Consider the following 12,763-nt stretch of genomic DNA (forward strand, 5'->3'; position numbering starts at 1 on the left):
ATTCCTCAATCATTATGTAAGTCACCATGTACAATGTAAATTACCTAGATACCTAGTAAGTTACCTAGTTACCATGTAAGTTGCCATGTTATAATGTAAGTTACCTAGTTTCAATGTAAAATAAGCAGTCCTCCTGCCTTATTAGTTTATTGTTCCATGTGAACCGATATGATATCTCGATCAAATGTCGGTATATAAAAACAGTTAAATAAATAAATAAAAATAAATACTCAGGAACAGTGTGTATATGATGTATCAATAAACAATAATCAAACAAACATCATATTCATAAGCTGAAAAGCATTTCATACCAAACAGGCTATAGAACGGAGGTGGACACCTCCGTTCTATAGCCTATTTGGTATGAAATGCTTTTCAGCTTATGAAAACAGATGATAGAGCAATTTTTGGAATCCAAAGGCCAGAGTTGGACAAGAGAGCGTGCTAGATGTAGTATACTTGGATTTCAGTAAGGCTTTTGACAAGGTTCCGCACAGAAGACTTATAAATAAACTGTGCGCCCTTGGTATGGATCCTAGAGTGACTGACTGGGTTAGAAACTGGCTGAGGGCACCGAGGTGGCAAAGGGAAGTGGTAAATGGAGTTTTCTTTGAGAATGTGGGTGTTACTCGCAGTCTCTCTCACAGATTGGTCCTTGGACCAGTTTTTTTCAACATTTTCGTGAGTGATATAGAAAAAGGATTTTCGGGAAAGGTTTTTCTTTTTGACAATGATACCAAAATCAGCTAGGAAGGTGTGGAAAACAGGAGGCGGAATGTTCTAGGGTCTGGCAGCTAAGATTTAATGCTAAAAAATGCAGAATAATGCATTTAGGCTGCAAAAACCCAAAGGGGAGTACACAGAACTGGAGGCAATATTCTTCTAAACATAAAAGAAGAGAGGGATATGGGAGTGATTGTACCTGATGATCTTAAGGTGGCGAAACTGGTGGCTAAAGTGACGGCAAAGGCCAGAAAAATGCTTGGCTGCATAGGAAGAGGAATGGTCAGCAGAAAAAGGAAAGAGATATTGCCCTTGTATATGTCCTTTGTGATTCCTCATTTGAAATACTGTATACAATTCTGGAGTCCACACCTTCAAAAGGATATTAACCAGGTGGAGTTGATCCAGAGGGTGGTTACTAAAATGATCAGTGGTCTTTGTTCTAAATAAGAACATAAGAACATAAGAAAATGCCATACTGGGTCAGACCAAGGGTCCATCAAGCCCAGCATCCTGTTTCCAACAGTGGCCAATCCAGGCCATAAGAACCTGGCAAGTACCCAAAAACTAAGTCTATTCCATGTTACCATTGCTAATGGCAGTGGCTATTCTCTAAGTGAACTTAATAGCAGGTAATGGACTTCTCCTCCAAGAACTTATCCAATCCTTTTTTAAACACAGCTACACTAACTGCACTAACCACATCCTCTAGCAACAAATTCCAGAGTTTAATTGTGCATTGAGTAAAAAAGAACTTTCTCCGATTAGTTTTAAATGTGCCCCATGCTAACTTCATGGAGTGCCCCTAGTCTTTCTATTATCCGAAAGAGTAAATAACCGATTCACATCTACCCATTCTAGACCTCTCATGATTTTAAACACCTCTATCATATCCCCCCTCAGTTGTCTCTTCTCCAAGCTGAAAAGTCCTAACCTCTTTAGTCTTTTCTCATAGGGGAGCTGTTCCATTCCCCTTATCATTTTGGTAGCCCTTCTCTGTACCTTCTCCATCGCAATTATATCTTTTTTGAGATGTGGCGACCAGAATTGTACACAGTATTCAAGTTGCGGTCTCACCATGGAGCGATACAGAGGCATTATGACATTTTCCGTTTTATTCACCATTCCCTTTCTAATAATTCCCAACATTCTGTTTGCTTTTTTGACTGCCGCAGCACACTGAACCGACGATTTCAATGTGTTATCCACTATGACGCCTAGATCTCTTTCTTGGGTTGTAGCACCTAATATGGAACCCAACATTGTGTAATTATAGCATGGGTTATTTTTCCCTATATGCATCACCTTGCACTTATCCACATTAAATTTCATCTGCCATTTGGATGCCCAATTTATCACAATCTGCTTGTGATTTAACTACTCTGAACAATTTTGTGTCATCTGCAAATTTGATTATCTCACTCGTCGTATTTCTTTCCAGATCATTTATAAATATATTGAAAAGTAAGGGTCCCAACACAGATCCCTGAGGCACTCCACTGTCCACTCCCTTCCACTGAGAAAATTGTCCATTTAATCCTACTCTCTGTTTCCTGTCTTTTAGCCAGTTTGCAATCCACGAAAGGACATTGCCACCTATCCCATGACTTTTTACTTTTCCTAGAAGCCTCTCATGAGGAACTTTGTCAAACGCCTTCTGAAAATCCAAGTATACTACATCTACCAGTTCACCTTTATCCACATGTTTATTAACTCCTTCAAAAAAGTGAAGCAGATTTGTGAGGCAAGACTTGCCTTGGGTAAAGCCATGCTGACTTTGTTCCATTAAATAATACAGGAATAGAAAAAGATCTAAACATGTACACCCTAGAGAAAAGGCAAGAGAGGAGAGATATGATAGGCATATTTTAAATATTTCAAAGGTCGCCATACCCAGGAGGAAAGCCTTTTTCAATGGAAAAGAGGCTCTAGAACAAGGGGGTCATGGGATGAAGGTGAAAGGAGGTAGACTCACAAATAATCTTAAGAAATATTTCTTTACAGGTATTGTAATGGATGCATGCATCGGCCTCCCAGTGGAGGTGGTAGAGACAAAAACAAAATATGAATTCAAGAAAGCATGGAATAATTACAGGGGATCTCTAAAGGAATGACAGGAGTTTTAAAGCTAAATTGCTTGAACAAATGGGCAGACAAGATGGGCCATACTGTCTTTTTCTGCTATCATGTTTCTATGTTTCCTTGCAGACCTCGTCTAGTTCAGAAATATTCTTATGTTTCCTTGAATGCACTACATGTGAAAAGTGGAATATAAAAATCAAAATCTAAATACATTTTTGAGATCTTCCCACAGATTTTCAGTAATATTCAAGTAAGGGGACCATTAAGGCCTTTCGAAAACCTTTATCTTTCTTTACTGTAAGTACTTCATTGTTGATTTTGAGGTATGTCTTGCTGAAAAATCCAACCTCTTTTCAGCTTCAGTTTCTTCACTGACTGTGGGACATTAGTTTCTAGGATATGTTGATATTTGGTTGAATCCATTCTTTCTTCCGCCTGAACAATACATTCCTGTGCCACTGGCTGCCAAACAACCCTAAAGAATAACAGATTTGTCCCTGTGTTTAATGGATGGCAGGATGTTCTTTTCTTCTAACGCGTCAACCTTTTTTCTCCAAATGTATCTTGACAGAATTATTTATGCATTAAGAAGAAAATAACGATGTCTCTCATTTTCTTTGTGTTTTTTGGGGCTTCCAGGTCAATGGAAACTTGCCTCTACTACAGCAATATGAACCTTCGTTCACAAGTACCTAGAACGTTTTCCCCATTTGTAACTGCTTTCTCTATTTCAAGCATCCCAGCTATAATTCCATACCTGGGGCCATGGACAATGGCTTCTGGACCATATGCCTCTCCACTATGTGCTCCCACTGTGCGATGGCCAAGACTCCCTGCCACCAAATCTTCCTTGGGAGCTATGAACACTGCTTCATAGTATCTCTAATATTCATATTTCTAGAATATAATTCCTATTTTGATTTTAAACAAATCACCTAAATACTTTAAAGTCAGGAAATGTTTCACTGTACGCATTAAATACTCACAATCATCAGGCAAAACTTCCTTGAACTGTTCATAGTAGGAGTTTAACCGCACTAAACTCTCCATGTTAATGACTTCTTGCAGTGATGTGTCTCCAAACCTGTGTGAGGTCAAAGGGAAATGCCATTAATCCCATTAGTGATGTCATTGGATATAAGCTCCTTTTTCCAACCCTAATGCATCTTTTCAGTGATAAAAGACACTTCAGCAAAAGCAAAACTTGGTAAAAAATTCTTCAGTAGTTGGCGTTATTGGCTAAAAATGGCAACATGTGGATAAGGTACCCTGAAGATTTACCATAGAACTGAATGTGCACAAAAAGTGATTTTTAGCTACAACACTAAGCAGAGAGAGCCTGAAAAATAAAAATCCCTGTAAACAAAAAACTGGCTTTAAGAATTTGATCTTTCTAACTTTCAGGCCGATACAGGTCAGTGCGCTCCAATGGAGCGCACTGTTAGCCTGCTCTTGGACGCACGTTTTCCCTTACCTTTATTCAGTAAGGGGAGGAAAACGCGCGTCCAACCCGCGGCACCTAATAGCGCCCTCAACATGCAAATGCATGTTGATGGCCCTATTAGGTATGCGCGCGGGATACAGAAAGTAAAATGTGCAGCCAAGCCGCACATTTTACTTTCAGAAATTAGCGCCTACCCAAAGGTAGGCGCTAATTTCTTCCGGCACCGGGAAAGTGCACAGAAAAGCAGTAAAAACTGCTTTTCTGTGCACCCTCCAACTTAATATCATGGCGATATTAAGTCAGAGGTCCCGAAGAGTAAAAAAAGTTAAAAAAGAAAAATTTGAATTCGGCCCACGGCTGTTGGGCCGAAAACCGGACGCTCAATTTTGCCAGCGTCCGGTTTCCGAGCACGTGGCTGTCAGCGGGCTCGACAACCGACGCCAGCAAAATTGAGCGTCGGCTGTCAAACCTGCTGACAGCCGCCGCTCCGGCCTAAAAGGAGGCGCTATGGACGCCTCCTTTTAGCCTGCTCTCCTGGCGCGCACACTGGCGAGTGGCCGGTGCGCGCGCCGGGAGAGCGGGCGTTTGTCCGCTCTCCCGCGTTTTTACTGAATCGGCCTGTTTGTGATATATAGCTTTGTGATATGAGTGAGTCTGATGAGATGATATATAGAAGAAAATTATTACTTACCTGCTAATTTTCGTTCCTGTAGTACCATGGATCAGTCCAGACAGTGGGTTATGTCCCCAATCCAGCAGATGGAGTCAGCACAAGCTTTGAGGGGGCGTCACCATAAGTACTACTACCCCCTCTGCAGGAGTTCAGTATAGAGTATATCAAAGCCCGAGTAGAAACCCCCGAAGGATCAAGTTTGTGGAAACAGATAATGAAAACAATTGTAACCGCAACAAGTAACTGCAAACATCCTACCAACTTGTAGGGAGCTGTGAAAAACAGCGAAAAGAAACAACTGTGAAGACACAGAACACTGCGAGCAAGAAGAGGCGCAGAGCTGAGCAGGATCAAGAACCCAAACGCGGTGGGCGTCTGGACTGATCCATGGTACTACAGGAACGAAAATTAGCAGGTAAGTAATAATTTTCTTTTCCCTGTACGTACCTGGATCAGTCCAGACAGTGGGATGTACCCAAGCTTCCCTAAATCGGGTGGGGTCCTGCGAGGCCTGCTCGGAGAACCTGCTCGCCAAAGTGTCCAGAGACCGAAGAGGCGAGGTGCAGACGATAGTGCCTCGAGAACGTGTGTAACGATTTCCAGGTGGCTGCCCTACAAATTTCCTGCGAGGATACCGAGCGAACCTCCGCCCAGGAAGCCGCCTGAGAACGTGTAGAATGCGCTACGATTCCGGGTGGGGGAGTCCGACCCGCCCCAATGTAGGAAGCAGCAATGCCGGCCTTCAGCCATCTGGCAATGGTAGTCTTCGAGGCCTGAGACCCCTTCTTAGGACCGGCCCAGAGTACAAAGAGATGGTCAGAGGTCCGGAACTCATTTGTAGCCTCCAGATAGAGGCGCAGAGTGCGCTTGACATTCAAGAGACGGAGAGACTTCGGCTCTGAGGAAGAGAAGGACAGCAACTCCACCGTCTGGTTCACATGGAATGCAGAAACCACCTTCGGAAGGAAGGAGGGAACGGTGCGAAGCGAAACTCCAGAGTCGGAGAAACGGAGATAGGGCTCTCTACACGACAGAGCCTGCAGCTCCGAGATGCGTCGAGCGGAACAGATGGCCACAAGAAATACAGTCTTGAGAGTGAGATCCTTTATCGTTGCGCTGCGCAGCGGCTCGAACGATGGTCCCGACAGGGAGCAAAGCACAAGGTTAAGACTCCAGGAGGGACAAGGGTCCCGTAACGGAGGACGCATATGCTTGACACCCTTGAGAAAACGAGCAATGTCAGGATGCTGTAGAAGAGAGCCCCCATCGCTCAACAGCGAACCAAGGGCGGCCACCTGAACCCGTAGTGAATTATAGGTGAGCCCTTTTTCCACTCCCGCCTGTAGAAACTGAAGGATCTGAGGTACAGAAGCCTTAGCGGGTCTCGTGGCCTGGCTGGTACACCACAGCTCGAACACCTTCCAGACTCGAACATAGGCCGATGTCTTTCGTGCCCGCAATAGCGTGGATACTACCACCTCCAGGTAGCCCCGACGCCGGAGGCGGCGCCTCTCAAAAGCCAGGCCGCAAGACAGAAGAATTCTGCCTGCTCGAAAAATACCGGGCCCTGATGTAGGAGCTGGGGGAGGTGCCCCAGCCTGATTGGCCCGTCGATCACCAGCTGTAGCAGGTCCGCAAACCAGGGTCGCCTGGGCCATTCTGGGGCGACGAAAACCACGGTCCCCTGATGGCTTTCTATTCTGCGGAGCATCCTGCCCACCAGGGGCCATGGTGGAAAAGAAAGATATGGCGGCCACGGGAGGACCAGGGCATCCACTCCCTCCGCGCTCTCTCCGGCGACTGAAGAAGCGTGGAGCCTTGGCGTTGAGAGCGGACGCCATCAGATCCAAGTGGGGGGCCCCCCACCGATGGACGAGAAGTTGCATTGCTTTGTCGGAGAGAGACCACTCTCCGGGTCCAGCAGTTGACGACTGAGGAAGTCCGCCTGGACGTTGTCCACACCGGCGATGTGCGAGGCCGCTAGCCGGACGAGATGACGCTCCGCCCATTGCATCAGCAGCGCCGCCTCGAGCGCGACCTGCGGGCTGCGCGTGCCTCCTTGTCGGTTGATGTAGACCACGGTGGTAGCGTTGTCCGATAGGATTCTGACTTCTCGGTTCCGAAGAAGCGGGAGGAAATGTCGCAGAGCTAGCCGGACCGCTCTGGTTTCCAGACGGTTGATTGACCACTTCGCCTCCACCGTGGACCACGTCCCCTGTGTGGCGCTTCGATCGCAGACTGCACCCCAGCCTGCTAGACTGGCATAGGTGGTCACCACCACCCAATTTGGCAGATCGAGGGACATGCCATGGGCCAGGTTCGGTGGATCCAACCACCAGCCCAGACTGTCCCTGGCATTCTGTGGGAGCGGGAGAATCATCTGATAGTCCTGCAATACTGGTTTCCAACGGGAGAAGAGCGCCCACTGTAAGGTCCTGAGGTGCGCGAAAGCCCAAGGTACAAGGTCGATGGTGGACCCCATCACTCCCAGGAGTTGCAGGTAGTCCCAGGAGGTGGGCTCTGGTAACGCAGAGAACCGTCGTGTGTGATCCCGCAAGGATTGAGCTTTGTCCTGGCGCAGAAAAACTTTGCCCAGTAGGGTGTCGAAAGTTGCCCCCAAAAAAAAACCCAAGCGTTGCGAGGGCATGAGGGAGCTCTTGGAGAAGTTCACTACCCATCCCAGGGAATGTAGAAACCGTACTACTCGAGTCACCGCTGAGCGTCCATGATCGAATGACTTCGCCCGGAGGAGCCAATCGTCCAGATAAGGATGAACCAGGATGCCCTCCTTCCGGAGAGCTGCCGCCACAACTACCATGATCTTGGTGAAGGTGTGCAGCGCCGGCGCCAATCCAAACGCGAGAGCCGTGAACTGAAAATGCTGGTCCAGAATTTTGAAACGAAGGAAACTGTGGTGGTCCGGGCGGATGGGAATGTGCAGGTAGGCCTCTGTTAAGTCCAGGGAGGCGAGGAACTCCCCCCGATGCACCGCCGCAATCACTGACCGGAGCGTTTCCATGCGGAACCGAACGACTCGAAGGGATTTGTTGACTTCCTTGAGGACTAGGATAGGCCGGAAGGAACCGTCCTTCTTTGGTACGACGAAATAGATGGAATAGTGGCCCGAGCCCACCTCTCCGAAGGGCACGGGCGCAGTAGCGCCTATCTCCCGGAGTCTGTCCAGAGTCAGCTGCACCGCTCCTCTCTTGAGGTCCGAGCCACAGGGGGAAAAGATGAACCTTCCCTGCGGGGGGCGGACAAATTCCAATGCGTAGCCGTGTTTTATGGTATCCAGGACCCACTGGTCCGAGGTGATCCGTGCCCACTCCGCTTAGAAATACGTTAGTCGGTCCCCAATCCTGGGGACAGGGGAGTGGGCGAGACTGGCATCATTGTGAAGACTTGGTATAGGGGTTCCCGGTTCCGGGAGTAGTGCGTGCGGGCCGATGCCCGCGGAAGGCGCGCAACCAGGGCTGAGACCTGGGGGCGGATGGCCGGGAGCCCGTCTGTCTGTAGCCCCTGTAGCGCCGTTGCGCTCTGGTCCGAGAAGAAGAAAACGCTCTGGATGGTCGAAACCTATCCTCCGGCAGCCGATGAACAGCGTTCTCCCCCAGGGACTTGATGATCTGGTCCAAATCCTCCCCGAAGAGGAACTTGCCCCTGAAGGGAAGAGAGCCCAGACTGGACTTAGAGGACGTATCAGACGCCCAATTGCGTAGCCACAGTAGTCGTCGTGCTGCCACTACCGAAACCATGGATCTTGCGAGGACCCGAAAAAGGTCGTACGAGGCGTCCGCCCCATACGCCACTGCGGCTTCTAGCCGATCTGCCTGGGCAGCCTCATCGGACGGCAGGTTCTGAGATGTGAGGAGTTGTTGCACCCAAAGGAGACTAGCCCGCTGGGCAAGCGAACTGCACATCACCGCCCGCATACCCAGAGCGGAGACCTCGAAAACCCGCTTAAGGAAAACTTCCAACTTACGATCCTGTGTGTCCCGCAACGCCGCACCTCCCGTCACTGGGATAGTCGTCCTCTTCGTGACCGCCGACACTGCGGAGTCCACCTTTGGGACCTTGATGAGGTTCAGAAAATCTTCGGGGAGCGGGTACAGCTTTTCCATAGCCCGGCTGCTCTTCAGGGAGGCCTCCGGGGTGTCCCATTCCCTGGTGAGAAGTTGTAAAAACGAGTCATGAATGGGAAAAGCCCGAGCCCTCGGCCGGAGTGCCGCCAGGACAGGATCTCCCTTCCTTGAAGAAGTGATGACAGCGGGAGCTACTGGGGCAGGCGGGTCTGGTGGCGGATCCAAATCTAATTCTTGGATGATCTGCGGGATGAGGTCGTCCAGCTCTTCCCTCTGGAAGAGGCGTAGGGTACGCGGATCATCCCCCTCCTGTGTGCCGTCCCCTTGTCCCCCGTCCGGGAGGTCAAGTCCATGTCCCGCTGGGTCTGGCACCGCCCCCACTGCCGCGGGCGTGGATCGGACCCGGGTAGGAAGGCGGGAGGCCCCCACTCCCGGAGGGTCGGGGGGGGCCGGCGTCGAGGGCGACATCCGAGGGATCTTAGGAGGGGGGGGGGGGGGTCCCACAGGTGCTTCTAGCCCCTGCAGATAAGCGGTATGCATGAGCAGGATAAACTCCGGAGAGAACCCCGGCCTGCTCGGGTGCGCTTCGGGGGCGGCGTGGTTCCTGCTCCCTGGCTCTGGGTGCTTGGTTCCTGCACCAAAATCGGGGGAACACCCCCGCTGGTAGAGTCCTCCAGGGATCCGTTCTCCCTCGTGGCCTCCAGGGATCCGTTCTCCCTCGTGGCCTCCAGGGATCCGTTCCCCCTCGTGGCCTGCGCCTCAGGGCGCTCAGAATGTAAAATGGCCGCCGTTCCCGCCAAAAATGGCGGAGTGGCCGGCCCGCACCGCCCGGGCAAAAAAGAGAAATCAGTCAGGGACTGTGAGGTACCTTCCCCCCCCGGGAAGGCATCGTGCACAGATGCCCTCCCGGGAAATCCGGGACCCCGGGTCTCCGCAGGCCGCACAGCGGGACGGCCGCGGCATCGGGATCGCTGCAGGAGAAAAGAAAAAGCCACCGGGGGGGCCACGCGCACAAAGGCGCCGCTGCGGGGGGGCCCGGTCGGCCCGCACTGCCCGCTGTCTGAAAATAGAGGAGGGTGCCGCGGGGGGGGCCTTCCTGGCCACACGACCCCCCCCAGACATCTTTCCCTAAATGGCTCAGCAGCCCATGAGGAGCTGTAAAATGGCCGCGGGTGAGGGAGTAAAGAGCGAAGAGGCCGGCTCCACCGGCTTTCGTGGGCACCGGGGGCTGAGCTGTGAAGGAAAAAACTACAAAGGAAAAACAAACTTACCCCTGGCTGCAACGAGAAATAAACAGCAAGGCCGCAGAGAAGAGACAAGGAAGATAAGCCACTCCCCAGAAGTTGAAAGAACTCTGCCTTTTTTTTTAAACTTAATACAAACTTGATACAAACTTGATCCACAGAAAAAGACAACAACAAGCCATAATCAAGCAAGAAAGTGAAGGAAAAGGAGGGGAAGCCTGATTCCCCTACTCGCATCTGCTGGAGTCAGAAGATACTGAACTCCTGCAGAGGGGGTAGTAGTACTTATGGTGACGCCCCCTCAAAGCTTGTGCTGACTCCATCTGCTGGATTGGGGACATAACCCACTGTCTGGACTGATCCAGGTACGTACAGGGAACTTTGTGATATGAGTGAGTCTGATGAGATGAGATAATCTAATTCAGGGGTAGCCAACTTCAATCCTTGAGAACCACAAATAGGCCTGGTTTTCAGCATATCCAAAATGAATATGCATAAGATAGATTTGCATGTACTGCCTCCACTGTATGTAAACCTATTTTATGCATATTCATTGTGCATATCCTGAATTTCTGGCCTGTTTGTGGCTCTTAAGGACTAGAGTTGGCCATCCGTGATCTTATTCATGCAAGCTATGACTGCAGCTAGCAGTGGGTTACAACATTATAATGAATCAGGCCGTTTCCATTTTTTTAAAACTATAGTATTATTAATGGGGGCAATTTTCAAACTTTCTGCATTAGGATAAAGTCCAGAGTACTTTCTAACCATGGACTTTGCCCCAATTTTCAAAGCAAAAGTATGTGCATACTTTTGCTTTCAAACTTTCGGCAGGTTCAAAGAACCTGCAGACATTCACAACTACATTTTTGTGTGGGTACTTTTCTTAGGGGAAAATGTACATTGTAACATAAAACGTGTGTGTGTACTTTTCCTCCCCTGAAGTAAACTTGTCCCGCGGGGGGGGGGGGGGGGGAGAGTAAGTCATGGTCATTGTTAAGGGTTGACACCTGGTGGCTGGATTTAAAGCCCATGATATACGGTTCTGGAAAGCACCCTAGTGCATGGCTCCTAGTTTCAAGATCATTACTGCAATGCCTAGACTGGGAACAGGGGAGAGGCTGGGTCTGTTAAAACGTTGGGGGGGGGGCTGGGGGAATTCTCAAGTAGTTGTGAATAAAGGCTCATGGCATTGGAATCCAAATGCTGGTTCTGACTGACCTGGAAGAAATAGGAGAAAGAAGGAACTACCAGGTCAAAAAAACCCAAACACATGCCTGCATGAACATCTCCACTAAATGCAACTAAAACTTTGTGCGTTGTTCTTTGTTCCGTAGATAGCAGGCTGAATTAGCCACTACATGTGGGTGACGTTATCCAGCGGCACCAAACGGACTTGGCTCTCTAAGCTAATAGAGCTTTGAGCTCTACTGAGCATGTGCAAGAAGAAACCAAAAGTCAGTGGTTTGAAAAGTATTTGTGGTAAGATTATGTACCTCACAGACAGACATAAACTCTACTACTGTTGCTTGGGGCTGAATCATGCATTGAAAATTAGCATATATGCGCATAAGCAGCCTGTATTCGTGTGCATGCTATTTTATAAACATCAAGAGTAGAGAGAACCTATTTATATTACTGCACGTGTGCATATAACGGGACGCATGGAGACCCCACCAGGTCACCCAAGCCTCCCACCCCAAAACTGCAGACACAAACAAGTCAGATATCAATTGCGCTGGTTAATAACTGGTATAAAATTGCACAAATAAGTTAGATAATTTATAATGAATTTCTCTTACAAATAATAATTTCTGCACAAACTTCTTAGCCCTTCCCTGGAATGCCCCTAGACTGCCCGTTTTTTTTTTGCGCCAGTAAATGTGCTCATGAAACCAAAAATACACACATACTTTCAATGTTTATAAAACAGCATGTATGCAAATACAGGCTATTTACACATGCATATGCTAATTTTCCTTGGAAATTTGCTCTATAATGTTAAGTTAAAAGCTGCTCTGTGCTCTGTTTCTTCATTTGTGTGAATAGGTGAGGTGTTCTCCCTGTTCCTCTTCCCAAAGGGAGGTGTTTTGTCTTATCCATATTCACCTCACCTCTCTGTGCTCTTCCTCCTTACTGGTGGGACAGTGTTGCCAGTTCCTACTTGAAGAAAGTCTACAGATTAGGTAAAAGTATAGAGAACCAAGTTGCTGCGCAGTGGCAACAGCATAACTGGGAAATTATGAGTTTTTGTCACCCTAAGATTGAGGTACATTGGGGTGGGATGCGTGTCTCTCTCTCTCTCTCTCTCACACACAGAGTCTCTGACACACATACTGTCTCAGACACATACACACTAACACTTTCACTCTCTGACACACATAAGTTCTTGCTGTCATAGATACATTCTCTCAGTCACTCACTCACACACACACTCTTTTTCTCTCTGATATGCACACACGTTTGCTCCTGCTCATGTGCTCATACAGCAAATATCTCCTCCCTCAGGCTGCTT

At 48.7% G+C, this 12,763-nt stretch overlaps 1 protein-coding gene across 9 annotated transcripts in view; it reads right to left on the reverse strand.

Annotated features, from left to right (window-relative positions):
- Window positions 1-12,763, reverse strand: part of INPP4A (inositol polyphosphate-4-phosphatase type I A) — a 453,500-nt gene that overhangs the window by 76,345 nt on the left and 364,392 nt on the right. For all 9 annotated transcript variants that reach the window (XM_029604758.1, XM_029604750.1, XM_029604755.1 and 6 more), the window contains one exon: window positions 3,792-3,889. In XM_029604758.1, the coding sequence (XP_029460618.1) occupies window positions 3,792-3,889 (98 nt within the window). The remainder of the gene's footprint in view (window positions 1-3,791; window positions 3,890-12,763) is intronic.

The sequence above is a fragment of the Rhinatrema bivittatum genome, chromosome 5, assembly GCF_901001135.1.
Source record: "Rhinatrema bivittatum chromosome 5, aRhiBiv1.1, whole genome shotgun sequence".
NCBI classification, from domain to species: domain Eukaryota; kingdom Metazoa; phylum Chordata; class Amphibia; order Gymnophiona; family Rhinatrematidae; genus Rhinatrema; species Rhinatrema bivittatum.